The sequence below is a fragment of the Antechinus flavipes genome, chromosome 3 (assembly GCF_016432865.1).
Source record: "Antechinus flavipes isolate AdamAnt ecotype Samford, QLD, Australia chromosome 3, AdamAnt_v2, whole genome shotgun sequence".
NCBI lineage: Eukaryota > Metazoa > Chordata > Mammalia > Dasyuromorphia > Dasyuridae > Antechinus > Antechinus flavipes.
This window is the reverse complement of record NC_067400.1, coordinates 61,202,335-61,228,184: the sequence shown is the minus strand read 5'-3', so window position 1 is coordinate 61,228,184 and position 25,850 is coordinate 61,202,335. Positions and strand designations below refer to the sequence as shown.

The 25,850-nt window shown below is 36.0% G+C and overlaps 1 protein-coding gene across 3 annotated transcripts in view; it reads right to left on the bottom strand.

Annotated features, from left to right (window-relative positions):
- Positions 1 to 4,902: 4,902 nt before the first annotated feature.
- EPHA4 (EPH receptor A4) overlaps positions 4,903 to 25,850 on the bottom strand; it is a 167,109-nt gene continuing 146,161 nt past the window's right edge. Inside the window, exons 14-18 of one of the 3 annotated variants that reach the window (XM_051983467.1) lie at positions 24,058 to 24,207; positions 19,196 to 19,389; positions 14,023 to 14,178; positions 12,813 to 13,716; positions 4,903 to 7,697 (exon numbers count right to left, since the gene is read on the bottom strand). In XM_051983467.1, the coding sequence (XP_051839427.1) occupies positions 13,602 to 13,716; positions 14,023 to 14,178; positions 19,196 to 19,389; positions 24,058 to 24,207 (615 nt within the window). In that variant the 3' untranslated portion in view covers positions 4,903 to 7,697; positions 12,813 to 13,601. Of the gene's footprint in view, positions 7,698 to 12,812; positions 13,717 to 13,993; positions 14,179 to 17,923; positions 18,178 to 19,195; positions 19,390 to 24,057; positions 24,208 to 25,850 lie in introns of those variants that run through there. The other 2 variants (XM_051983469.1, XM_051983470.1) reach the window with 2 other exon arrangements.

The following is a 25,850-nucleotide window of genomic DNA, read 5'->3' as shown; positions in this document are numbered from 1 at the left end:
ATCCATGTTACTGTTCAGAGTTTAGGTTTTCACAGATTTTCCATCAGGACCAAATCTATAACCCATGAAACAAAATGGTAGAAAGCATCCATACATTTCCTGATTGCCTCTAAATATGCCTAAATTCCTTTGCCATTTGTAGGATGGAAATTACATTTTCCAGCTACATTGAAATTTTAAGAAAACCTTGACTGTATGGCAAATGGTATGGTAATTCTGTAATGGAATACACAGGCTAATATCCAGGCAATAAGAAATTATCAGCCCATCAGTCCATGGGAAGATTTTAAGATTTTAATAAATCACAGGTGAAAAATGTTCGTTGACTTTACAGCAACTGAATCCTGAAATGGATGTGAATCCTAAAAGTGACTGTCTCTCTGTTGTTCCAGGTTCATTTGAAACAAACAAATTAAAAAAAGAAAAAAGAAAAAAGAAAAAGAAAAAGAAAAAAAAGTGATGAGTGTCTTCTGTTTTTGCCAAGCAAATACTTGAGTTTCTTTGAAACTTTTTAGCCACTCATTGCTTCTTCTGGTAGATTTTGAAATTATGCTAATTGGTAGAGGAGGGGGTAGGGAACATTAGTAATGGAATAAAACAGAATGTTGCTTCTTAAAGCATCTGGTGCAATCTGAGCCATTTCAAAGTGCATCATATGAAATAAAGATCAGAATAAGCAATGCCAGACTGATTACAAACAACATGGGTCTCATTAGAATACGTCAGCCTGATTGCTAGGCGGTGATACACTGCAGATTCCCAGACTAGAACTGACTCCTGTATATTATGGGTACTGCACAGAGTTTCTGTGGAAGGATATCAAAGCAACCTTTCTCTCGTGGCTGACTTGTCCAGCCAAGCAAAAAGCAGCAGACTTGTTTTGCTATGCTGGTTTTAACCCAAAACTTTTGGTCCTAATTGTGTTTATTTTTAAGAGTTTGTCAAATTTTCTGTAGGACTGTTGTAAACTCCAAATTAAGTTCCAGGCTACTGCCAGAAATAAGATATGTCAGAGGCCCATTACCCATTGGATTGAGGGGCAGTCAATGGCCCAAGGGCATTTCTTCAAAAGAGAAAGGCTAAAATAAAGGGAGGTCAGGGCCTGCAGTGTAGCTACAAGTTTTAATTATGTTGTTGATTTAAGCGCACTGTGCATTTTTTCATTGTCACAATCTATTTTGATTTTTTTAACATGGTTGGAAAAATTCAAAGCTCAAACAGAGCTGTGACTTGTGCATATGCTGCCTGGCTTAGTGCTTAAAACATGATGCCATAAGCCAAGAAATTAGGAACTAAAATTTTATAATGTGTTCAGAAGCATTATTTTCAGCCAATCAATTGACAGGCATTTATTAAGTGCCTGATTTGTGCCAGGCACTGTGCCAAATACTGGGGATAGAAAGAGAGGCAAAAAAAAAAAAAAATAGCCCCTGTTCTCAAGGAATTCACCATCTACTGGATCTTATATTAATCACCGGTAGGTAAAATTAATTTCTCTTTCAAAATGGGATGTTTGGGTAAGTAAAGGAGGGCATCAGTGAGGTGGCACACTAAAATAAGTAGGAATCAATAGTTTGAATTTTAGTCCTAAAGTTGCTGCTCTCTGTGAGGGCTGAGACTAGTCATATCACAGTCAATTGTGATATTCCTTTTTTGGTAAATGAGGGGATAAATGAAGATATTTTCAAAACCTAAGATTACTCAGTGTGGTAGAAAGAAGCTAAACACAGATCAAAAGATCTGGATTTAGATCTGTGACCTTTACTAGTTGTGTGACCTTGAACCAGAAAGTCTATCTCTCTGAGCCTCAGTTTCTTTATCTGCAAAATGGGAATAATAATACCCTAATATTTGTACTACCTACTTCACAAGGTGGTTGTGAACAGAGTACTTTGTAAACTTTAAAATGTTGTAATGATATAAATTCATATAAAGATTTTCTTCTGGTTCAATCCTATTATTTAGTGAGGGTAAGAAGTGCTTAGTATAGAAAGCCCTTCCATTAAGATAGACATGAAAATTCATTTTCAATTTGTTCTTAGAAAATTACTTGGGATACAAAGAGATTCAATAGCTTTCTCAGTCATCCACCCCATTTATGTTAGAGGTGAAGACACATCTAATTCTTCCAGATTTCCAAGCTGATTCTCTAATAACTTGCTTATTCTTATGTAAGTAAAATATTTTAAAAAAATTAAAAAGTGCATCTCAAAATAAACAAATGTTTACAACAAATGTTTTTTTTTTCTCTTATAGTAAAAGGCAAAATTTTTGTCCATTTGCTTGAAGAATGGAACTGTTTTCATAAATACTAATACAGGTAAATCATTATGTTAGCTTTCTTTACAATGGATAAATCATTGCCCCTTTGTGCTTCAATTTTCTCCCATTCATGAAATAGTACAAAGGCCCTGCTTGCATTATAAAGGTAGAACTGATTGTTACCCCACAAAAAATCATTAAAATTTGGAACTAAAAAGGACTATCAGCCCAATCTTCATTTAAAACTCATACAAAGTTAATTTTAGAGAGGAAAAGTGATTTGAAAATCATAGAGCTAGTTAGTCTTAGATGTGGAAGTTCAATTAGTTTGTGAAACAATAAAATGGTTTCACCAATGTCAAGGGCAAGAATCTTCTGGTTTCATTGCTAGTTTCACAACAATTATAAGCAGCTGTGCAACTGAATTAAGTCTGTGTTTTCTTTTACTCATGGTTGTTTTCTATTATTACTTTCCTACTATTCTGCCTTTTGTCATGGTACCTAAATTTAGTTTTTCTGCTTTGCCAAAAGATATAATTGCACCTTTCTTGTGAGAATACAATGCCATAAAAAAAAAGGACCGGCTAGTTCCAGCTCTAATATGAACTGGTTGTATGTTGTTCGTTGAAAATAACATTATTTTGGATTTGGAGTCTTAGAATTCAAATTATACCTCAGGTTTTGTCATGAAAGAGAACTTAGAAGACTTGGGTTCAAAAGCCAGCTCAATCACTCTTCACTTTTATGACCTTAGATAAAATACAAATTGAAAGGATTGAAATGTAAATTAAAAGAACAAAAATGATATAATTGTACCTAAAAGGAGAAAAAAAGAGAAAAGAGAGAAGGGAGAGAGAATTACCCCTTTTCTTTCCCCTTCATTAGAGAGAATATGGTAGCCCCTAGATCTGAAACACTGTCAAATTCAGTTTGAACACTGTACTATTTCATTTTGATTGGTTTGCTGAGCTATTTCCCCAACCCCACTTCTCTTTCATTGACTTTTTATTTATTGCAAATGCAAAAGATGATTTATTGAGCAGCAAAAGTAGGGAAGAGAAAGGATTATGGGCAGACTTGAAGATGATATCAAAGTCAAAGATATCAATAAAAATATTTGAAATGATAAGGTCAAACTGCATGACCTTTAAGATCCTTTATATCTCAATAACTTTGATCCCATGACCTTCATTCTTGTCTCTCATCATGTTTCTCATATTGCTGCCTCTCTTTGCTTTTAGCTGATTGACTCCTTGTCTCTGCATCTATCTCCTGACTCTGCTTAGTTAATTATTAGCTTCTATCTATAGCACCTGAACATCCTCAGGGGAAAAAATGGTCTGTGAGAAGACCTGTTTGAAGCCTTTATGCTTAGACCATAGAAACAATAATTAGGAAAATCATTACCCCCTCATCTATGAGATACAGTGTCTAGGTATCTGTGAAGCAAAAAGTTATTCTGAGCTTTTAGTGAAAAGCAGAGAAAGGGGATTTAATCATAAATTAATTCTCACTAAATGCAGTGAGCTAGGAAGTGTGATACTTAATTTATGGTTTGGCACCCATAAGGATCCTCTGAATTTTGACAAGAAAATCAAAAGCCTCAGAGTTTATAGAATCTATGAGTTCAATGTGATACAGGAAGAAAAAGCTATGTCAAATAGTGTTACTACCTGTGTGACATTTGGAAAGTAGCTCAACATCTCTAGACTTCAGGTTTCTCATCTCTGAAATAAGGCATTGGATTAGAAGGCCTTCTAAATTTCTTTTCAGGAACAAAACTGTGCTCTCCAAAAAAAAAAAAAAAAAAGAATTAATTGAGAGAGGGGACTGATCTTTCAGTGGCATTTCAGAGAGGGGGAAAAAGTCATCAATTTTGCCTACTCAAAAGAAGATCACCTTAAAAGTGCCAATGTTAAGAGAAATCTAAATTCATTTAGAGCAATCATCTCATTTTACACATAAGAAAACAGAGGCCAGGAGAAGTAAAGCTATTTGCCCAATGTCAAATGGCAGTTAGTGATAGAACTCCATGCCCATCTTGAAGCATTGGTTACTCCATCCATTTTTGATGGCTTTGGATGGAATTCTTGGCACAATCATTACCAATAAGAAAAAGGCTTGCCACGAAATTCCATTCCTAATTTCTTTTAGCTTAAAAGTTGATGCTTTAAAAAGGACCACTTCTACCATATGCCTCCTGACATCCTCCGTCTGATACTCTCTGCTTTGCATCATGCTGAGATCTTCAAATAAATGATAAGTGATATAATATTGTGGTCTTCAAGACCTTATTCCTTAAAACTACTGTTCCATTTGGGGATGCCTGGATGCTTCATGTAGTGAAGGAGGTCAGAGGACAACCCTTGTGCAAAATGATGGTGTGATGGAGCCCATCAAGTAGCAAGAATGCTGAGATTAGGTAATCTAGTAAACTCCCAAATCCATGTGCTATTTTCTTGTTCTCAGGGGTGGACCTGAGGTAGATAGATGTGCATGCTTGTACTGTATCAAATTGGGGTCACTTCAAGCTTATATAACTTGAATCATGAACTAATAACAAATGGAATATTCAGGAGAAAAGAAATTCATAGAAATATCTTAGAACAAAGACGCTAAAAAAAGCAATTCTATTCCTGGTTGGTACAGTAACTACTTTATTATTTTCAAATGCAAACCTTTGCATTGAGTTTGCTATTTTACAATTTTACAAACTAGGTATAAAAGACCATAAATAAATGACATAAGTTATGTGTACCTAAAGTTCAAATAGGAAAAAAAAATGACAAATTAAAACAAAATAGAAAATCTATGTCTAACTCAGAGATCACTCAAATTTATGGACATTTATGAACCAAGCAATGGTCTCTTTAAAAAAAAATTTTTTAGCATGAACTAAATTATAATATGCCTTATACATTCTAATTTTAACCACAGTCCTTGCATATTCCAATATACTTGCAGTGATACAAAAAATAAATGCACTCTTTATGTCAATGTTTGTTCTTGATAAGAGAATGTTAATGGAAATATTGCTTTTAAAAGTCTCATTTCCTGGTAAGAATTTTTTTTGTCTTTAAACATATACATGGATATAAGTGTATGCATTAATACACATCTCCATCATAAACTGAATACAGCAAGAGATCTCAAAGCATATTTACCAGCAGTGTCAAGAGCACAACCTTCCCCTACCCTGCCCCCCTCCCCTGACCCCCAACATACTGGTTTGCTTAGTAGAGTGTCCCATCGATAAATTCCTTCGATAACAAGGGGTTGGCTGACAAATACTGGCATCATTTAATTTGGTCTGGGGTGAGGAGAGAGTTTAAAGCTGCCTTGTTCATGATTTGATGGTAATTTGGTATCTGAGCATGCTATATTGTGACAGCACTCAGATCACAATTGATTCAACTCAATTAAAAAGAAGACATTTATTAAGTGCCTACTATGTGCAAAGCACTGTGCTAGATTCTAGGGAAGATACAAAGTGGAGGAAAAACAGGCTTATTCATCCTGTTCTCTGTCTCTAGCACAGTAGACTTCTTTGGCCAATTATCTAATCCCCCCTCATTTTAGAGATCAGGAAATAAACTTATTTTTGAGAGTCTGCTCAGAGCATCCTATGATTTATACTAATATTCTCCAAATATCTATTTATAGGCACTTCCCTTTAAAAAAAAATAAGGGCCTAAGGAGGGGTAACATACAGGAAAATTAGTTTTGACTCTCTATTATAGTTTCTAGATTACAGTGCCCCACACCCTATCTTAATACAATCAAGGTTGGTAGATAGTGGGCATAGATTCAGCATTTTGCCTCTTGTCAGTGATGTTTTGTTGTGTTTTCTTTATCTTGATACATGATGCTATAGCAATCTTTGCAACCATCATGCATGGCAGTCACATAACTGAATCCACAGAATGGCAGTACATTGGCTGGAGTTTGGTATACATTTCCCGTCCATGAACAAGTAGTTTTTGTCAGCACTCAATCTTCACATTCTAGACCTCAGATTCGAGATGCTGGTGCCATTGTGAGGGCCATAGGAACTTATGGTAGGTTATTTCCCTTTATGAAAGTAACTTTCCATGAAAATTTGGAACTTGGAAGTGCTCGAAGCTACTTGACATGGACCCAAGAGTGTACCCTCAAACATCACTGGTATGTGGTTTTTTGTGATGTTGGGAGACAAGCTATTAATTATAGGACACAACCTTCTTAGCACCTGACACTGGTGTCAGAGTGCAGCTCTGACTGTATAGAATTGCATATATTTGTTCACATTTAACAAGTCCATTTATGCAGGAAAATAGGCTTTTTGTTGTTTTATATTTCAGGTAACCAGATACAGATCTCACCCCCTCCCCTTTTTCAATAAGTGTGATTCTGAGAACGACGAATCAGAATTAGCAACATTGATGGCTGCTCCATCACCTGAACGGACCTTTTTTTTTTCATTAATCATTCCGTAACTAAGGTGAAAGTGCCTCCGTCTTAGGCTGCAGGATGCAGGATTATTGATTAAGGTTAGCGTGGCAGCTACAAAATACACTTAGAGATACAGGAAACTTAACACTTCTGTGTTTTCTTGCTAGTAGGAAAGACATAGTCTACAGACCCACTATCTCATGTTGTTCGTCAGCTTGGATGTGGTGGAAAGACAGTACCCTAGGAGGGTCCCAGGAGGGACTTTTTCCAAGACATCCATAGGCAGTTCTAAGCATGAGATAATACATGTACATACATGCCTGTATTCACATTCATTCACTCACATACATACACACATACACACTCACCCCTATGTACACACATCAAAAGAGATAGTCAGCTCATTATTTAGTCTAGAAAAAAAATATATTTATATCACTGCAATGGCACATCTCGTGTAAAATGTAACTTCAGCAATGCATATACTAGGCAGCTCCCATGAACTGGCTTTGTTCAGCGTGGCGGCACCTGGCTTGGCGTCCATGTTAAGACCTGTAGTGTTGGGTCACTTGCCATCATCCAGATGCAGCAGTGACATACAGGAAAGAGCTATGGAAATATGTATAAATAAAAATCAAAACAAGGAGAAAAACAGGGACTCTGCAGGGCTAGCGCTTCAATACAGTACATTCCTCAAAGTGAAAACTGGAGAGAATAGATGCTGAGCCTAGGAGGTTGGTGGTGGTGTTGGTCGTAGTGATGATGTCTTCTTCCAATGTGAAAAAGGAAATCGGAAAGTCACATGCTTTTGCTTTTTAGGGACCAATGCTCTTTTGTCCAGTGTCTCTGCCTCATCCCAAAGTGGTGCGGTAGAAGCAGGAGGCCCGTGGAATTTGGAAGGATTCAAGTTCAAGTTTGACTTCTTGAAGTTCTTTCCCCATGGTCAATATGATCATCAGGAAGGGCCATGAGGCCAAAAGAAAATAAAAAAGAATCCACTTTCCCTACAAACAGAAGAAAGGAATATATTAGATAAATGTTTTGGCAAAGTTTCGAGACAGACTTCAAGCTTTCTCTATGAAAAGAACGACAGAAAATATCACATGGCAAGTCAGGCAGCAACCTCTAAAATGAGATGGGAAAGGCTCCTCAACTTTTAATCTTAGCTCAGTCATGTAATTTTGCTGAACCTTTCTCCTTTGACTTTCTCTTCTGAAAAACAGGAATAAAAATACTTTACTGCAGAATCCAACTAGATGATTTCTAAGTTCTTTTCCAATTTTAAAACTACACATTCTGTAATACTTTGTGGAGAAGTATTAACTATCTAATGTCAGAACATGAAATAATCACATTAGATTTTCCCATGATGTTGGCATGATATCCAGGATTATTTCTTATTTAAATACCTTGGATTTATAGAGCACCTTTCTTCTCAGGGGCTCAGGGTGTTTCACATAAGAATATTTCATATATCTTTACAACATCCCTGTGAGTTAGCTAAGGTATCATTACTAGGGTATCATTATCCTTAATTTTCAGGTGGAGAGACAGAGCTACTGAAAAAGCTAAGTGCCTTTCCCAGAGTCATACTCAGCACATACAGACCTGGTTCCAAAACACAGATCTGCCTGATTCTCAGGCTTAGGTTGTGTTAGGTCCCCTCCCTCCCATTATCCATATTTTTATTTTAGCTACATTTACTCTGATGCTTATAGTATGTCGGTGGGAAGGACGAGTTAAATGCTTTTCAGTAGCTTAGCCAGGAGTATACCGACAATTTGCAATCTCACATTAAAGTTGTTAAACTAAGAAAGCAGCATACAAAACAAATTCACTGTAAAAAATGCCTTCAACCTTGACTTTCATTTTAATCACTCACAAGTCCCTTCTAAAAAGCAGGTACTTTTTAGAAATATTTACTGATTGTGAGAAAATTAACTAAAGCCAGAGATCACAACTAGAGAAATTTTGGATTAAACAGAATTCATTTGGATCCCTGATTTTAGCAGAGTGCTTTGCACATAGTAGATATTTATATCATGCAACATAGAGGACAGATATGGAATCAGAAAGACCTGAGTTCAAATATTTACTCAGATATTTACCTCATATTATTTTGCCTCAGATATTTACTAGCGGAATAGTCTTGGGTAAGCCATTTAACTTCACTAATGCCTCAGTTTCCTCATCTCTAAAATGGAGTTAATAACAACAGTACCTACTTCTCAGGGTTGTTGGGAGGATCAAATGAGTTGCAAACTTCAAAATATTACATAAGTGCTATTATTGTTATTATTATTATTATTATTGAAAGTAGTATCAGACCTAGATGCAAATCTTTAGTTGTGAGATCCTGGACCAATCACATAATCTCTTAATCTTTGTGTACTTCATCTGGAAAATGAAGATAAAACCTACTTTGCAAGCTCCTGAAAGTATCAGCTGGGATACTGCATCATATAAATGTCAACTGCAGCTAAAATCAAAACAACTCTAAAATTCTCCAGAATCTTCTAATATAAATCCTGATGGTTATTATTATTATTTTTTGGGGGGGATCTGGGTTTTTTCCCCTCTTAAAAGATAAGACCATGTCTTTAGAACTTGTTTGCAGAAAAAAAAATAATAAAATTCTCTATAGGTTTCTCAAAGGGAGTAGTAACTCCAAATAAGTAAAAGAACCAATCTACCAAAAAAAAAAAAAAAAAACATATTTTCCCATGAATATCTAGGCCTCCTAGGCTTCAGCTGAAATGGCACTAACACATGAATCATTGGAGTAGCTTTAAAAAAAATCTCAAATTCCTTCTGAACAGAAAGGATTTTACTACCAGTATTGCAAATGAGGTTTGCATCCAACTGCCATCATTTGACAGCATCAAATTTAACATCACATGCACTAAAGAAGTAGCTTTCAGGTTAAAGCCTAGGGGGAAATGTTGTTAAAATCATTGCTTGCCATTGTTTAGAGGTGGTAGAAATGACATAGTTAAAGAAGTTAGATTTTCCCAGTCCAAAAAAAAAAAAAAAAGAAAAAAGAAAAAAGAAAAAAGAAAAAACTCTAGGTTTTGCTTTAGGGAATAGATTGAGCTATTTAAGCCACTAACTTGAAGAAGAATTTTCAAAATTATAGTTGAGGTGTGTATAATGAAGCCCTTCAATGGAAGGCTTCAGGGATGAACAGGGAAGAGCATAGAGAGTATGACCATAACGGGACAAGTCGAAACCAGTTGTCTCAGATCCCCTAGTTGGGGACTTTCTGAATTTTTCCCTGTCTGATCCTGTTTATTGTTCTTAGATTAGTAAATGTGACAAGAAAGGAATAGTATCGAAAAAAGAAGAGAATACCTCAACGTGTCTCTCCTTTGGGTAATCAGTCAATAAATATTTAGGAAATGCCCAATATGTGCCAGTCAATCAATAAATATTAAGCACCTATTATGTGCCAGGCTAAGCACTAAGGATACAAAGAAAGGCAAATGTTCCTATTCTAAAGGTCTAACGGGAAGGCTTTCCAAGACCTTCTGACTAGATAGAAGGAAAGGAGAGGCTCCTGAAATTTGACTCCATCAAACTGGAGAATGGCAAACTCTTCCTCCTCTTCTTGTCTCAGTATAGTGTGTAGGATCAATAATAGGGACTATTTTCTCTATTTTTCTTCCCAAGGTCCTACTCTCATGGACTATCTGGATTCCTCAAGCCATAGCATCTACAAAATCCACGACTAGCCCTGATCAGAGATCTATTTATTGACATACAATATAAATCTGCCCCACTCCTGTGGTGTGTTCACCACTGTAGAACCAGTCCTTCCTGGAGGAATATCATTATATGTTGGATGATCTCTACAAAAGATCTGAAAAAGGAATACATTCAGAAAGAGTGTTGCTCCCTATGTTAGGGACTCAATTCCTCTAGGAGTCTGCATAATCCATCCTTCTAAAGTACTATTGCTGCCTTTCCTGTATAAGTTCTGCATGATTGAATATAGCCATGTGCCTCTATTTATGGTCAATAGTTTCTTTTCCACAAGTGTTTGGCACATAGTAGGTTCTTAAAAGTAGGCAGCTAAGTGGGGTCATAGTTTATAGAACACCAAATCCTATAGTCAGGAAGCTTATCTTCCTGAATTTAAACTAGCTGTTTGACTCTGGGTAAATCATTTAGCCCTGTTTGCCTCAGTTTCTTATTTATCAAATGAACTGAAGAAGAAAATGGCAAGCCACTCCACTATCTTTACTAAGAAATGGGGTCACAAAGAGTCAGACAAGGCTGAACTTACTGAATAGCAATAGCTCTCAACTAATTATTAACTGATTGTATTTTTCTAAAGTTCATATGTTTAATTTTACCCAAAAGAAAAATTTTCCAACTCAGAAAAGCATTCTAAATTTTCTAAGCATCTGGATCTGTTTATTCAACTAGACTTAGAATAGTATCACTTCTCATTTCACTAAAAGCTACTCTGACTCCCTGCACTTGTCAAATGACAAAAAATTTCTCTGAAATTTGATAATTATACAAAAAAAGCAACTAATTGACACCTGACCCAGCAATCACACTACACCAAAGAGATCAGTGACAGAAGAGTCCATAAGTCCTTTATACAATAAGATAACTAACAGCAGCATTTTTTGCCCTAGCTATATATATATATATATATATATATATATATATATACACATACATACATATATATACATATATATAAAATTATGTAGCATTATCTCATTTGAGCCTCACAAATGCTGTATTTGAGCATTTATTTAGTCTGTTATTATGTTCATTTAACTGTTGGGGAAACTAAGATAGATTAAGTGACTTACCTAGGAACACACAGTAAATGTCAAAGGAAGAATTTGAACTCAGATCTTCCCTACTCCAAGTTTAAAGATCTATCCCCTCTATCACCTAATGACCATCTAAATTGCCTTGTTGCCTAGACCTGAGACCAAGTCTAGAATGTTTTAATCTCACCATCATCTCTGATATTTCTACTTTTGGGCTTCACTGTTCTAAATGGAAACTGTTGCACCCAGCCTATTATTTGAATCAGGTTTCAGCCTCATGATTCACCTCATTTCCCCATTCTTCAACAGTCTTTTCAACAGACCCACCTTGCTGCCACTTGCATACTGCTTCCCTTTCTCCGGCCTCTACTTCTTGAATCATTATCAAATCAGTTTTATCATTATTCCCTAAAAATGTTGGTCTCTACTGGTCTCTATTATTGATCTAAGTGTTTTCCCTGGACAGTGTTTTCTTACCTGTATGCCTCTTGGAATGTAAATTTATCAAGCAATTCACTGTCTTGCTTATTTACATATCTATCTATCTATCTATCTATCTATCTATCTATCTATCTATCTATCTATCTATCTATATCTGACCCTTAGCGCAATATTTGGAAGACAGTAAGGTCTCAATACGTACTTTTTTATTCATTAATTCATTCTTAAGAAAAATACCACCAATTCAAAAAGACATGCTAAGAAATGAAGCAGAGTAAATGAAGCAATTTGATAAGAATATGGCTATGATAAATTAAATATTTAAAGATACATAAACTCCTCTTGCTAATTAAGTTAGTTCTAGAGTGAGTTCTATAGATCAAAAGATGTAAAGGTCTAGAGGTCTATATTATTGCCTCATACTATCAGTCTTAAATGCTTTCTTGGGCAGATTCTGTTAACCAGGCTAAGTTCAATGACATGAGCATTTCCAAAACTGGGAAATAACTATGATTTTTCTTTTAGTGCAAATTATATATATATTTGGATTGATTTATTATAGAAGTATGAAAAATATGGGGAGATAGCCTCTCAGGCTCAGCCAGAGTTACAGCAGAGCCATCTTGATGAAATGATGAAGTGTAATCATGAGATTTTTGCATAAAGTGAGAGACTGAGTAAGGCTGCAAACTATCATTTTGCTTGAGCCGCAGGCAAACTACCAGAGCTCAGAGTGGCGAGTACCTTTTCATAGAGACCTATGATTTCGCCATCCTAGGAGGCCCAGATTAAATAGCATGGTTATCAAGCGGTATTTCAAGTAAGGAGACATTCAATAAGGGTATACATTGTTGGAAGAAATACATAGTTTGTTCTTTCACTGACCTTTTCGCTTTTTGGTTGCTTCTAAAAACGAGCGAAGTATGGAAGTTGCCAATCCAAGATTGTCACAGGCAGCTGTCAGTAAGGTAGTTACAAAAAGTCCGAAGCGTTCATAGGATAAGATATTATATGGCACAGAAACAACTAGAAAAGAAACAAACCTCTTGTGTAGAGGTTTTGGCGTGTTATGTTTTTTTTCCCTGTTTTTCTTTCTTCCTTTCTTTTCCAGTAATCCACAAGGCAGCTTAAGCCTGGCCCCGGCCAAGCACCTATGGTGAGGCACTGAGCAGCCACATGGTAATTTTCACGGAGATTTTCCCTCAGTATCTATGATGCCCTGTAAGCCAAGATCAAGTCTGTAGAGGATATCCTGGGCAAATTCTTCATTCCAGTGAAAGATGCAGGAGTGTGATTTATTCCACAAATAAAATACTATGGATGTAATTCCAAGGGGAGAGGAGAAAGGCTGTGGGTAGAAGCCCAGCATCTGGCAACGAACACAACACCAAAAAGTTGGAGGTGATGTTATATTTATATAGGTACATGTATATTACACACTGTGGATTGACGGCAATATATTTTGAGAAACAATTTGTTCCAGGTCTGGTTTCAATGACACGTTGTCATTTATATAGTGGAGGCCCCACAGTTTCAGCAATTCCATCCACCAAGCAATGCTGCAGATTTTTATTTCAGAGGGCGAGAACGAAGTAAAAAAAGTGCAGGTCTTCAATTAAAGTGCATGGATGAGGTAAACTAATTGCAAGAGTTTTGAGTTTATTCAGTACTGGCTCAGACAGGAACCATCCTGCCATGCATCTGTTGCATTTGGGTTCGCATTGCCTGGACGCTGTTCAAGATCTTGTTCTGGTGCGTGGCGGCTGTGATGCCGATTCTCGCCAGGTCGCTGCATCGGGGGCAAAACAGAAAGAAAGGAGGGCTCAGGTTCTCGTTTCTGATATAAACACACATCTGAATCAAGCACAATTAATATGGCATAACAAGGCAGGTGGGGAGAAATGTTTACTTAAGCAATTTAATGTCACAATGGAGGTGCTTTGCAAAATTACATTCGATCAAAATGAGAGGCATTCCATGTTGTAACGAGCAAGATGAGTATGCAAGCTCCAAGCAAAATAAATGAATTAAAGTAAATTTAAAAGACGGATTAAATCTAGATTTACCCTTTTTTGTTACATCGCTGAGTACTTACTCCTGGTTCATGTGCACCACAGCCTCAAGGGTGGTGTACCCGGCAGCTGTGAAATTGTCCTTATACCGGTCCATTTTAATGGCCTGCAGCCAATCACCTACAGATACCACAGCAGAAAATTCAGGAGAGCTAGGATCCAACAAGGCAGTGTTGGGCCTGGAAACAGAAGCAATGGAGACAAACGGTTAACATCAAAGGGATAATGACAAAGTTCAAACTCCCTAAAAATTATGAATGTAGGAAGGAAGGGAGAAAAATCTCTAGATGACACAGTCTGTTTTGTTCCTTTAAAGAGAGGAGGAGAAAAGTCTGAACTCTGATTTCAGTTTCTGAGTTGGAACCAGCTATCAAAATGGATCAGCAACTTATGGTCTGTAACTTTAAGAATCCAAATCTGTAACTTAGACTTATATGTTGCTTTAAATGAAATATAAACATGAGATTTTTGTATGAAGTGAGAGCCTAAGCAAGGAACAAATTGTTGGCTTGCTTGAGCTATAAGCAAGCTACTAGGGGCTCAAAGTGGAGAGTAATTCTTCTTAGAACCTTGTGATTTCATTATCCTTCAAGGCACAGATTAAAGAGACCATGTATCAGATAATATTGAAGCAAAGAAACACTTAATAAAAGTAAAATGTCTATTACATCTTTAACTTATAGTCTTAGAATGATACCTGGGGCATTTGGACTTTAAGTGAATTGCCCATAGCCACCAGATTGAACTTATATCTACCTGGCTTTAAGGCTATCCCACTATGCACTGGAACGTGCTACCCCTCCTGGATAGCATAACTAAGAAGTGTAACCTAAGGAATATTTTTTCTCTCTTACAAAATCATAAGTCATTTGTATTTTACGTGTGTTTTATTTTAATTTTCAGGATTGGTCATAACTGGATTTTCCAGTACATTAATGTTCATAGCTTTTATCATTTTATTTATCATAGCATTTACACTTTGGCTGGGCTTCTTTAGCAGTAACCCGCACAGAATGAGCCTGGCCCTCACCGACATGACATATCACAGACTTGAGTTCAGCAACTATAGAAACCCTAGTGAAGTATGAGTTGGGGTTGGGGAGGAGCCAATGCAGAGGGCGGGAACCATAAGCCTTTAGCCTGCCAGGCTTGAGAGAGAAGCACAGAAAACAGCAAGAACTCAAGTCAAGCATGTTTCCAACCAGTTTTTCAGGCAAGCTCAGTGCAGTGAAACAAACTTGGGACAGCAGGGAGTTAATCCCTCTTTTAATCAATCCATTCCTGAACAGCACGTGTGCCAAGACTGGCGGGAATAATGGTCACTTTGATCATTGTTTGGGCTGTGGAATGTGCTTCTCATATTCCCTGACTGGGGCTGCAAAATAATGATTTCAACAAATTCAATGCACTTATTATTAGCTTATTTATTAGTTTATGTATATTTCATGCCAGGTGTTTTTTATAAGGTCACTGTCAAATTGCTACCAAGGATTCAGACAGAATTCTTGGCATTCCTAATGGTATTAAGACATACTACCATATTAATAGGAACATTAGTTAGTACGGTTGTGTCTTCTTTTCATTGACATTTACCTAATCTCCCAGGCTCTATACAGGTAGGCATCTTGTATACTTTTACTTAAAATTAACTATAAAATCATATTGACATTTTTTTTTCCTTAAGACTGTTCTGTTTTTCATTCTCTGTGTTATGATCTATTTGTTACAACCACAATAGCCTTGATTTAAAATGCTGGATATGTTCAAAGGTTGATCTGTTTTGAATGATTCCCCTAGTCTCAAACCCTTGTGGGGTAGAAATAAAACTGGATTTGGAGGCAAAAGTCTGGAAGTTCAAATCCCAGATCTACCACTCACTATCTTTCAGACTTTGAAATGACCATCCACTTCTCCGGCAAACTTCATCTTGTGTGGATCACTGAGGTCTTTTCTACATCTAACTCTACATTTTTATGATTCCTCTCTCTTTTCTATGATAAAACAAATCTGTCTGTTAAAAGACAACTTTAATCTGGGGCCCCATAAATTTGTGTTTTTTTTCCTATTTTGATGATTATATTTCAATATAACTTATTTCCTTGGTAATCCTATATATTTTATTTGATGCATTTAAAAATGTTATTTCTGAAACCAAATGCTAAAGGGGTCCATTATAAAAAAAAAAGTCAAGAACCCCTGGTCTATCTTCTCCCCAATCTCACATCTTAAAGGACCTATTAGATTAGCATATGAAAAATATAATAGAAGGATAGGAAAGCTAGTTGGAAGGAGGGAGCAAAGAATGTGCTCACTTTAAGGACCTTTTGGCTTAGGGCAACAAAGAAAAAAACCCCAGCAAAATGTGAGAATGAACAAGAGGAGGAGTCACTTGATATTATAATATTTGTTTTCTGAAATAAATTAGCCAAGAAAGTTGCATTTCATTTGTGAGTTGGCAAATAGAAGCACTAAGATAAAAATAGTTTCTTTGATCATATAGCCTTTCCTTTCCTTGAATGTGCATGATAAATCAACATCCAGAAGAACAATTGTCTAAAAATAAAAAAGGTTTACTCTAATGCCAACTAGGAATATCAGAAACAGAATTAGGAACAGCAACACCTTGCTTGTTACTTATCATTTCAAAAATAATAATAATAATAATAGTCTGGGTAACCCACAATATGTGCAGACATAACAGCTGAGATTGAAACATAGCCACTATTCAGTGGCTATATCACATCTCCAATGGGTCTCCACTTCTGCCCTGCTGATGCTGAGGGAGGCAAAAAAAGGCTCACAGGAAGCTGTGACTGAATTCTGTCTTTCCTAGGGCAAGGTGACCACTGGCACAAGTACCCTTTTGGACAGGAACTGTGAAAATTGGAAAGCAAACACACTTCATAGAAATGCTGACCACAAAATTTTCTCTGATGTTACCCTAGCAAAACCCAGCTATCCAAAGTTTAAAATTAGTAGGCAAAGTAGGAGATAAGGATAAACAAGGGAAGCATTAAGCTTCCTTACTTTCTCCTCTCTCCTAGAGACTTCCAACGTAAAGCTAGGTAGGGAAGCCAAGATAGGGGAGGGGGGAACTAATAATCTATTCTCTACTTGCTATTCTGTATCATATGCATGCAGGACTATCCGGAAAAGGAATGGGGACTGGACTTGTGATTTCATTAGTGTCAGAAACTTCTAAGTGACAAAATTCCCTTTAACAAGGCAAGTCAGTATCTTCTGAGAAACTTAAAAACTTGGAGAGAGCAGTGGTATAAAACTTAAAGAAATCTCTGTAGGTTGCAGATTAGTTTAAAAAACCACAGATTAGCATTATCTATATGATATGATATTTTAAATTATTTTGTTCACCATTTCCCAATGACCTTTTAATCTACTTTAGACTGCACTTGGAAGTTTTGGTGGAGGTTGACAACTCCCTAGAACATTGAGAGATTAAAGTGTTTGGCGAGGGCCATACAGTCAGTGTGTAACAGAAGTGAGATTTGAATCCAGATCTCTCCTGGCTTCAGTTTTCTAGCCACTATGCCATGCTGTATAATTTTTGGTGTATGTGTGGGAAAAGTTTGGGATACAAGAGGGAAGGGGACTATAAAACAAATGGATATGAATAGTTGAAAGGAAGTTAGTTCCCCAGATGTGTTTTATGTGAATATGTAAATGGTTTCTTTTTTGGTATTTTTGAGATCTCAAGAGTATGAACCAAGAAGTTCCTGGGATTGAAAATATTAATCTTTGTACATGCTGCTCTAAGACCATGCCAAACATATTTGTATATTGTCCATGAAATAGAAATGTAGCAAATACAGATTTTTTAAGTGGAAAAAAATTTTTTTGGCTTTACAAAACACATATGTCCTTTTTACTTTCTTTAAAAAATTAAATGTTTTATTAACAACTTTATACAGAAAATCAATTCAACCAACAAAATTTACTTAGAAACAATTTATACTAAAATTAATTAACTTTACATTTAAGATATCATTACAAATTCTCCTCACTCCTTCCCCAAAGGATTCTGGATTGTCCATTTATTCTCCTCCTTTCCTCTTCTTTGGTTGTAAGTATTGTGTATTCTCTTCTTTTTATTCTGCTTATCCCTCCCCGCCTTGCATTATTTCATAAAGATCTTTACAGATGTCTTTGTATTTCTCACCCTGGTCAATTTAAATTACATTATATTAGCCCATTATATGACTAGGCTACAATTTATTTAACCACTCTCCTATTGTTAGACTTTTAAGAAGCTTCCAGTTTTAATTTATTTTTAATTATGTATCACTATGAAACTCTTTAATCAGATTGTGCTTTTTTGTTACTGTTTGTTCTTTATGATGCTCCGGCCTACTGTTTGCCCATTTTCTTTACCAATAGTTTCTTTATATTACTTTATCTTACTCTCCTCATCCTCATCTCCCTCCCCAAAATGACTTAGGTGGGAAGTACAATTATTTTGCATTTTTAAGCAGATTCTGTAAGTTTCAGTATGATCTTTTCCCATAACATTATCCATTTTGGAAGTCAGATAGTTTAATAGCTAAGGAGCTAGAATTACTCACCTGTCTTACAGTATAAAGTAACTTTTATATTCAATCTAATGTTTTAGTGCTTAACTATTATATAAGGAATCAGAAAAACAGTTTCTCGTGCTGGATTTTTTTTTTTTTTGCCTGCAAATCCAAAACCAGCTTCAGCTTTCTGTAAATAATGATGCACTTTTAATTTCTAAATCATTTTTTCTCCATCTCTTCTACACTGTTTCTAGGTTATTTCTTCTTTGTCCCTTTTCAGATATTTGGCATCTTTACTTGGTACGGAATACCTCTCAAACTTATATGTGATGTCCCTTTTTGCTAAAATTTTCAAAAATAAAATAAAATAAAAATTTCAAGACTAATTAGACTTAGGTAATGGTTTCACTGACTTTTTTTTAAGATTCATTAATTATTTCTTTTGGCCTGCCAGATGCTAATCTCTTCAGCATTGACAAAGAATGATGGCAGAAGCATTTCTTCAAAGCAATCCCCCGTTGAAGAAAAAAAGCTGCCCCTATTGGTGAGAGTCAGGAAACATCCTCTAATCCGAGAACAGAATTCTGAGTGAGGGTGAGTTACTGCTTGCCTGTCACCTTTCATAGGTTCCCTCATCTATCACCATTACGTAAGCGCTGCTGACCTGGAGCTCTCAGTACCCGTCCTCTTCAGGCTGTTAGGGTTGCGGATGAGTTTGTCCAACATGTTGACAATCTGTCCAAATTTAGGCCTGTCGCTTCTTTCCTTCTGCCAGCAGTCTAGCATCAGCTGGTGGAGAGCAATGGGGCAGTCCATTGGTGGAGGTAGCCGGTAGCCTTCCTCGATAGCTTTTATAACCTGTGCATGACAATACAAAGAAGGTCACAGGCTGCCAGAGAAGCTGGCATCCAAACTTGCCCATCCTGATCCCTGTGCCTGGCTTGCCAACAAATGGAAGCTGTGGGAGCAGCTCCCAATCTCGTTTACAGTGGTCAAATCTGGCTCCAGGATCCACAACTACAGAAAAGAAAGGTTGCTAATTGTCATGGGATGTTCCCAACTGGCAAGCATTCCCTATCTGAATATCTGATGCAAGAGAACACCAAAATTTACCATTAAAAAAAAAAGAATTGAAATAGAGGGAGGGCAAATAGGTGGTACAATGGCTAAACTGCAAGCTAGAGTCAAGACTCATCTTGGTGAATTCAAATCTGATCTCAGACACTTTGTTAGCTAGTTAAGTCACTTAACCCAATTTGCCTCAATTTTCTCATCTGTAAAATTTAACTGGAGAAGGAAATGGAAAACCACTGCAGTATCTTTGCCAAGAAAATCCCAAATGGGGTCATGAAAAGTAAAGCATGACCAAAAGGACAGAATAATACCACCAAATAAGAAATAGAGGGTGTCAGAAAGAACCTGAAGTTAGTATTTACTTTATCCTTCCACTCCTGTAGATATCAGACATAATCCTACCTAAATAATCCTAGAAAAGGGAAATGAACCTCAAAAAGCAGTTCCAATGTCTAATAACTCACTAAAACTTAAATCCTTCGTGTTTCAACTTAAACCTATTTCCTCTTATTCTGCCAGAGCAGAGATTTTTTTTTTAAAGGACTTAGATGATCACTAGCACCAGACAGGCTAGCAAAAACCGGGATGGAGATAAAGTTTGTCTTTTATATGTATTTCCTGCCACCTAGGCCCCTCCACTTGCATTCAGAATCCCCCAGAGCCTTTCAGGTGCCTAGCTCATGACTCATTCCAACTAATCTCAACTGCCTCTCCACCATTAACTACTAAAGGTATTAACAGATAATCTAGAAAGGGGTATCTATATTTGTAAAAGCATTCTCAAAGACCTCCGAGGGAAGGAAAAGAAGGAATGCAAAATTTGGAGACAGAGGGCCCTAGTGCAAATTCCAATTCTGACATTTACTACCTACTAGGACCACCTTAAGAAAATCACTTCTCTGGTTCCCCATTTTCTCATCTATAAAATGAAAAGATGGTAGTAAATGACTTGTAACTAAATGACCTGAAATGATTTTCAACGTTTCATCAATTATCCTCTGACTTTTAAAATGGAAGAAAAGATGAAATGACCAGTAGGAGAGTTGATATTTTAAAGTAGAAAGTTCGTATTCCTGCCTCCTTAAATCATACTCTATAAGAAAGATTGCTTTCTCCCATTTAATGAATCTGCAGATGTGCCATTTGGGCTAAAAATTCTTTTTCATATTATTATTATTATCAGAATTCAGCTTTCACTTTTCCAGGTTCATAATCCTAATTCTTTTAACTTGTTCTTATAGGTACTGTTTTTCAACCTCTTAAGCATCTTCATAGTCCATTTCTAAATCTTCTCTACATTTGTAATGTCTTACTTTACAATTATGGAACCCCGATGAAAGAAAAAAACCTGTTAGATTGTGACCAGTATTGATTGAAAGAAAGAATAACTCGTTTCTGAATCCTATATTTCTAAGCTATCAACCAACTATTGTTTACTTTAGACTTTTTTTTTTTAGTCCTCAAAATGTATAATGGGCAAATATTCTAAGGAACTGCCATAGAGTTTGTGCTGCAGTTGTGCACTCATCATGTGTCTTGGAAAACAGGCACAAAATTAGTAGAAGTGTCAGCAACTGTGTATCAAGGTGGGATGGGGAAAGGAGAGGAGGAAAATATAGTCAGAGCCAGGTGCAATCTTTATATCAAGAATTGAGGAACAACAGCAGTATAGAACATAATCTTCTTAAGGGAAGGTATTTTATCTTTTTACTTATAGCAACTAGCATACAGTAGCATTTAATAAGTGATTGTTGGATTTGAGCAGGTCCTTTTATACTTTTGAATTCTTGTTATATCCTTCTAGCTACTGGTCATGCCTTAGATTATGACAGGTCCCAATTTCAGGAGAAGGTCCTATATTCAACTAATAAAAAAGTATAGAACACTGGAGGGGTCTGGGACTCATGGCTCCCTATCACCATTTGTTATGTCAGACTGACACTAGCCCTGGAGCCAGTTGGAAAACTACTTATATGTCCTGGACCACACTTTCTTAGTTTATTGATGAGTGTGTCATGTACGCTAAGAATCAGAAATCTTGCTAACATTAAGACAGATTTACAGCAATTCCTTTTTCTCAGAGTGCCCAAAACCAGTAATTCTTGGGTAACAGTAATTCTTCAGCTGCTTTTCCTGTAGTCAAAATCTGCCTGCTTCAAAACTCCAAGAATTCACACTTGCTTTATATATTGTCTGGCCCAAAGTCACACACATGTATTGATGTCCAACTAATACTATAAGAATGATAATCTAGGTCTATTGGAAACCTGCTGTTTCCTCTATATAATTTACAAAATTTAAAGGTTTAAAACATTGAATAGCATATTCAAAATGATACAAAATAGCCAGGTCCCAAAGTGAGACAAACAGGCTTTCCCCAAAACTCCAAAATGGAAAGAATTAGTTAAATAGCTAAAGGCTTTTGTCAAAGCTACAAGTTTGAAAATAGACACAGCAGGACAACGGACATCTGGAAATATTTTTAAGGGTTCTGTTCTTGTGGGAATGACACTCTAAGTCTCCGATGAAATTGAAGAAAGCTCAAAAAAAAAAAAAAATCAAAATAAATATACAAATGCATGAGCTGCCCTTGGGTTGGATGGTTTACCTTTAGTTCTCTCTGAGCTTCCAACCTGAATCCTAATACTGCAGGAAGCCACTTTATACTCTTTGCATAGAATAATTGTACCAAACATTATATTATGCTACCCGTCACCACCACACAGACTTTTTAAGGCTGTAATTATCCATCAGTTATGCTAGCTGCTGCCTTTCTTCCCATCTGCAGTGATTCTTCCTTTGTAATTTACAGATAATACCATGTCAACATTAACTACCCCATTTAATCTTGTTACTTAGATTCAGGAATTTTCTTTGACCCACAAAAAAAAAAAAAAAAGAAAGAAAGAAAGAAATGTATTAGCTGCTCTCTTGATCCAAAGCAATCTTTCACTGATGAAAAATCAAACACATCATCTTTCTTAAGCACATCTGGTTTTTAGATTAATTGTTAAACCCCGATGGCCTCCTGTTGATTCAGGGGGACAAAGGAATCTTGGAGAAAATTCACATGACAAATAAATTGAAAAGAACATTCTTAAAATTATTTTTGGGAAAGAAAATATATTTTCGATACTTTTTATTACTATACCAAAATCTAGGAGTAAAGGAAATGCTTGTCTCTACTCCAGATTGAATCCTCTCTTGTAAACAAACTAAAACAAATAAGCAGAAACAGCCAATACAAAGACTACCTCTGATAATGTCGAATATCCTTTTTTTTAAGGGGTAGATTGAAATGTCAGCAAGATGTAACTTCTTGCCAACAGTTTAATATTTGTACAATAGGAGGTTACATACATTCACACAACAACAACAAATTCCTGTAATCATTTTATTGGGATCCAGTTGTCAGTAGCCTGATTGACTTTGTACATCTCTGGGCCTGTTTCCACACATTATTATATAATTATATAATGGGTTAATTAATACTTGTATTATCTACTAAAAGGATTGGTGTGGGAAAACCACTCTGTTAACTTCAAAGCACCATATGAATGTGAACTATTATTATTATTATAATTCTTTTCCACAAACAGATAAGTTCAAATTCCAGATTAATTTTTTAAAAAAATATATCTTTAATCAATCCCCAGGAAAAGCAGTTGGGACTGGGAGTTTTGTTGTTGTTGTTGTTTTTGGTCTTTTTCACCTGAGATATTTGCCACTAAGTTCTTTCCTCACAGAATCTTATTAGTTTCATTATTGAGTGCTTTTCCTGAAATTGTGTATATACTCCCTTATGAAATGGACTGGAAGTCCAGATGGCACCGTTAAAGGGATGTGCATAATTTACAAAGGGTCATTTAGTGAAGCTGTTTTTTAGTGTCCTCAAGGGGCAGCTCTTTCTCTTATTGAGACACAGTGGTAAGTTCTAATTACAACTTCACCAGAGTTAAATATTAACCCCTTTTTTCCCACTAATGCTAACATTTCAAGAAACATATAAGAGAAATTGATCTTCATTTCAGCTTGGGATATATTTAATTTTCCTTTCCCCCACACAGAAGAATTATACTTAATTTTACTTTGTCTTAGTCTTGAAAGTTTGTGAAGTGAAAAAAACTTGTCAATGCAGTTGATGCAATTTTGTTTCCTGGATCTATAATATTAAGTATAAAAGAATTAAATTTCATAAAGGAGGGAATGATTTTTGTTTTGTTTGTTTTTTCTTTTTTCCCTCTTAATTGTTACTAACTTGCATTTAGTAGGTGCTTAATAATACTTGCTAGATTGGATGATCATAGCAATACATTAAGTTGATAGGATATTATTTCACAGAACATTATTCTACACCAACACAACCCCCTTCCATATTCCCCAACTCCTCCTTTGTCCCATAACACTTAAAATCTCAACCCAAAACTGTTTGTTTCAGAACAGAGAACTCACATCCTGGTTGGACATATCCCAGTAGGGTCGCTCTCCATAAGACATCACTTCCCACATCACAATTCCATAGCTCCATACATCACTTGCAGATGTGAATTTACGATAAGCAATTGCTTCTGGTGCAGTCCACCGGATGGGAATCTTGCCACCCTATAAACATTGAACTGTAAGTTATTTCCTAAGTACAACACTGACTTTGCAATTTCTGAATGACATCACTGTTTTTTGAAGATGATAGTACAGTGCCTGGGACAGCTCCCAAAATAATTTCAGAAAGTAAGATAGCATTGCTTGTTTCATTTAAGTTTGCAATATTGAGAAAGGCAATTTCACCCATATGTTTCCTTTACTTACGTGGATATGGATCAGTAAATTGTTTAATATGCTTTGCTTAAATCAACCTACAATCCAACCTTAACTAAATACTATATCAGGGAAGTGGTGGTAGTGGGAGTTATAAAAGGCAAGATGCATATATTATTCACAATAAATATGGTGTAGAAATGCAAGTAGTTCTAAAAGATTAAGCCCTTTTCTTGCCTTATTTTCTAAAGACATATTAATTAAGCAGCATAAAGGTCCTTGCTTTAAAGATTGGTTCAGAAATCATGAAATCAAGGCTAATTTGAAAATGGGGCATGAAATACTGTCTCCCTTCTGCCATACTATCATCCTATTCCTTACCAACATGACAGACATATTTGAAGTAGGTAGGAGATAAAGAGTTAAATAGGTTTGTAGAGACAAAAAGGAAGAAACTAGATATAGTATTATCCTGATTCATTTTTTTCCTATAAGCTATCTAATGTGGGAGAGGAGTAGGAAGGTGTGATTTTTTTATTGAAGTTTTTAAAAAGACAATTTTTCAAACCTAGGTAGAGAGCCATCTGTTAGAGTTTAAGGGACATTCTAACCAGTTATCTAATTCTCTTTTTACCATAATCATTCCATGCCAGGAATTTCTCTGTTTGTTTATGTTAAAGTGCAAGGTGTTTTTAATTGACTTTAAACTTTACTAGGGTACCATCTGGGGGAACTGATTCAAGCTCAAGAAGTCCTGTTTTAAGCTGTTCAATGGAAAGAATCCAAAAGTTTCTTCTCCTTTATTATAGATATTAAAACAAGACTAGAGACAAGGCAGCAAATGACATTGCTTCTCTGCAACTTCCTCCAAATAACACCATCTAAAACTAAAATTTTCTATATTCATACAGAAATTGCTATATTGACTTCTGCCTCTTATAATGTTTGCTGGAACTGCTCACCTTCAGATTATTAGAGGAAAGGAAAGCACTTCACTGTTTAACACAGATCACTTCTTTTCTAAGTGAATGAACTCTAGATGCAAGAGGATGCATATTGGAATTAGCAATTACAGCCAGAAAGACTGAATATTGAAATCAGGCTCCAGGCACAGATGGAAAATGGCAAATATTTAAATGGAGTGGAGGAAAGAAGGGTGGAAACTTTCTGCTTTGTGTTAATTTTAATGGTTCTGGCCTTAATGGTCAGTAAATTGTTTTATGAGCTACTGTGTTTATACCATTAGTATTTTATATGCAGATTGCTAGGGCTGGACAGCAGACTCATTAACTGCCAACTGATAACTCTTAACTGTACTAAAATCCCTGCTTATCTTTCAACATTAAAATGAAGACCATTAGCAATTGGGGGGGAGGGGGGAAATTCCCAGAGCAGAAACATATTATAAATCCACATTCTATACATTTCACACTCCCTAAATACTCAGTTGGAGGAAAAAAAAAATATGGAGAAGGAGTTCTCAAAATATG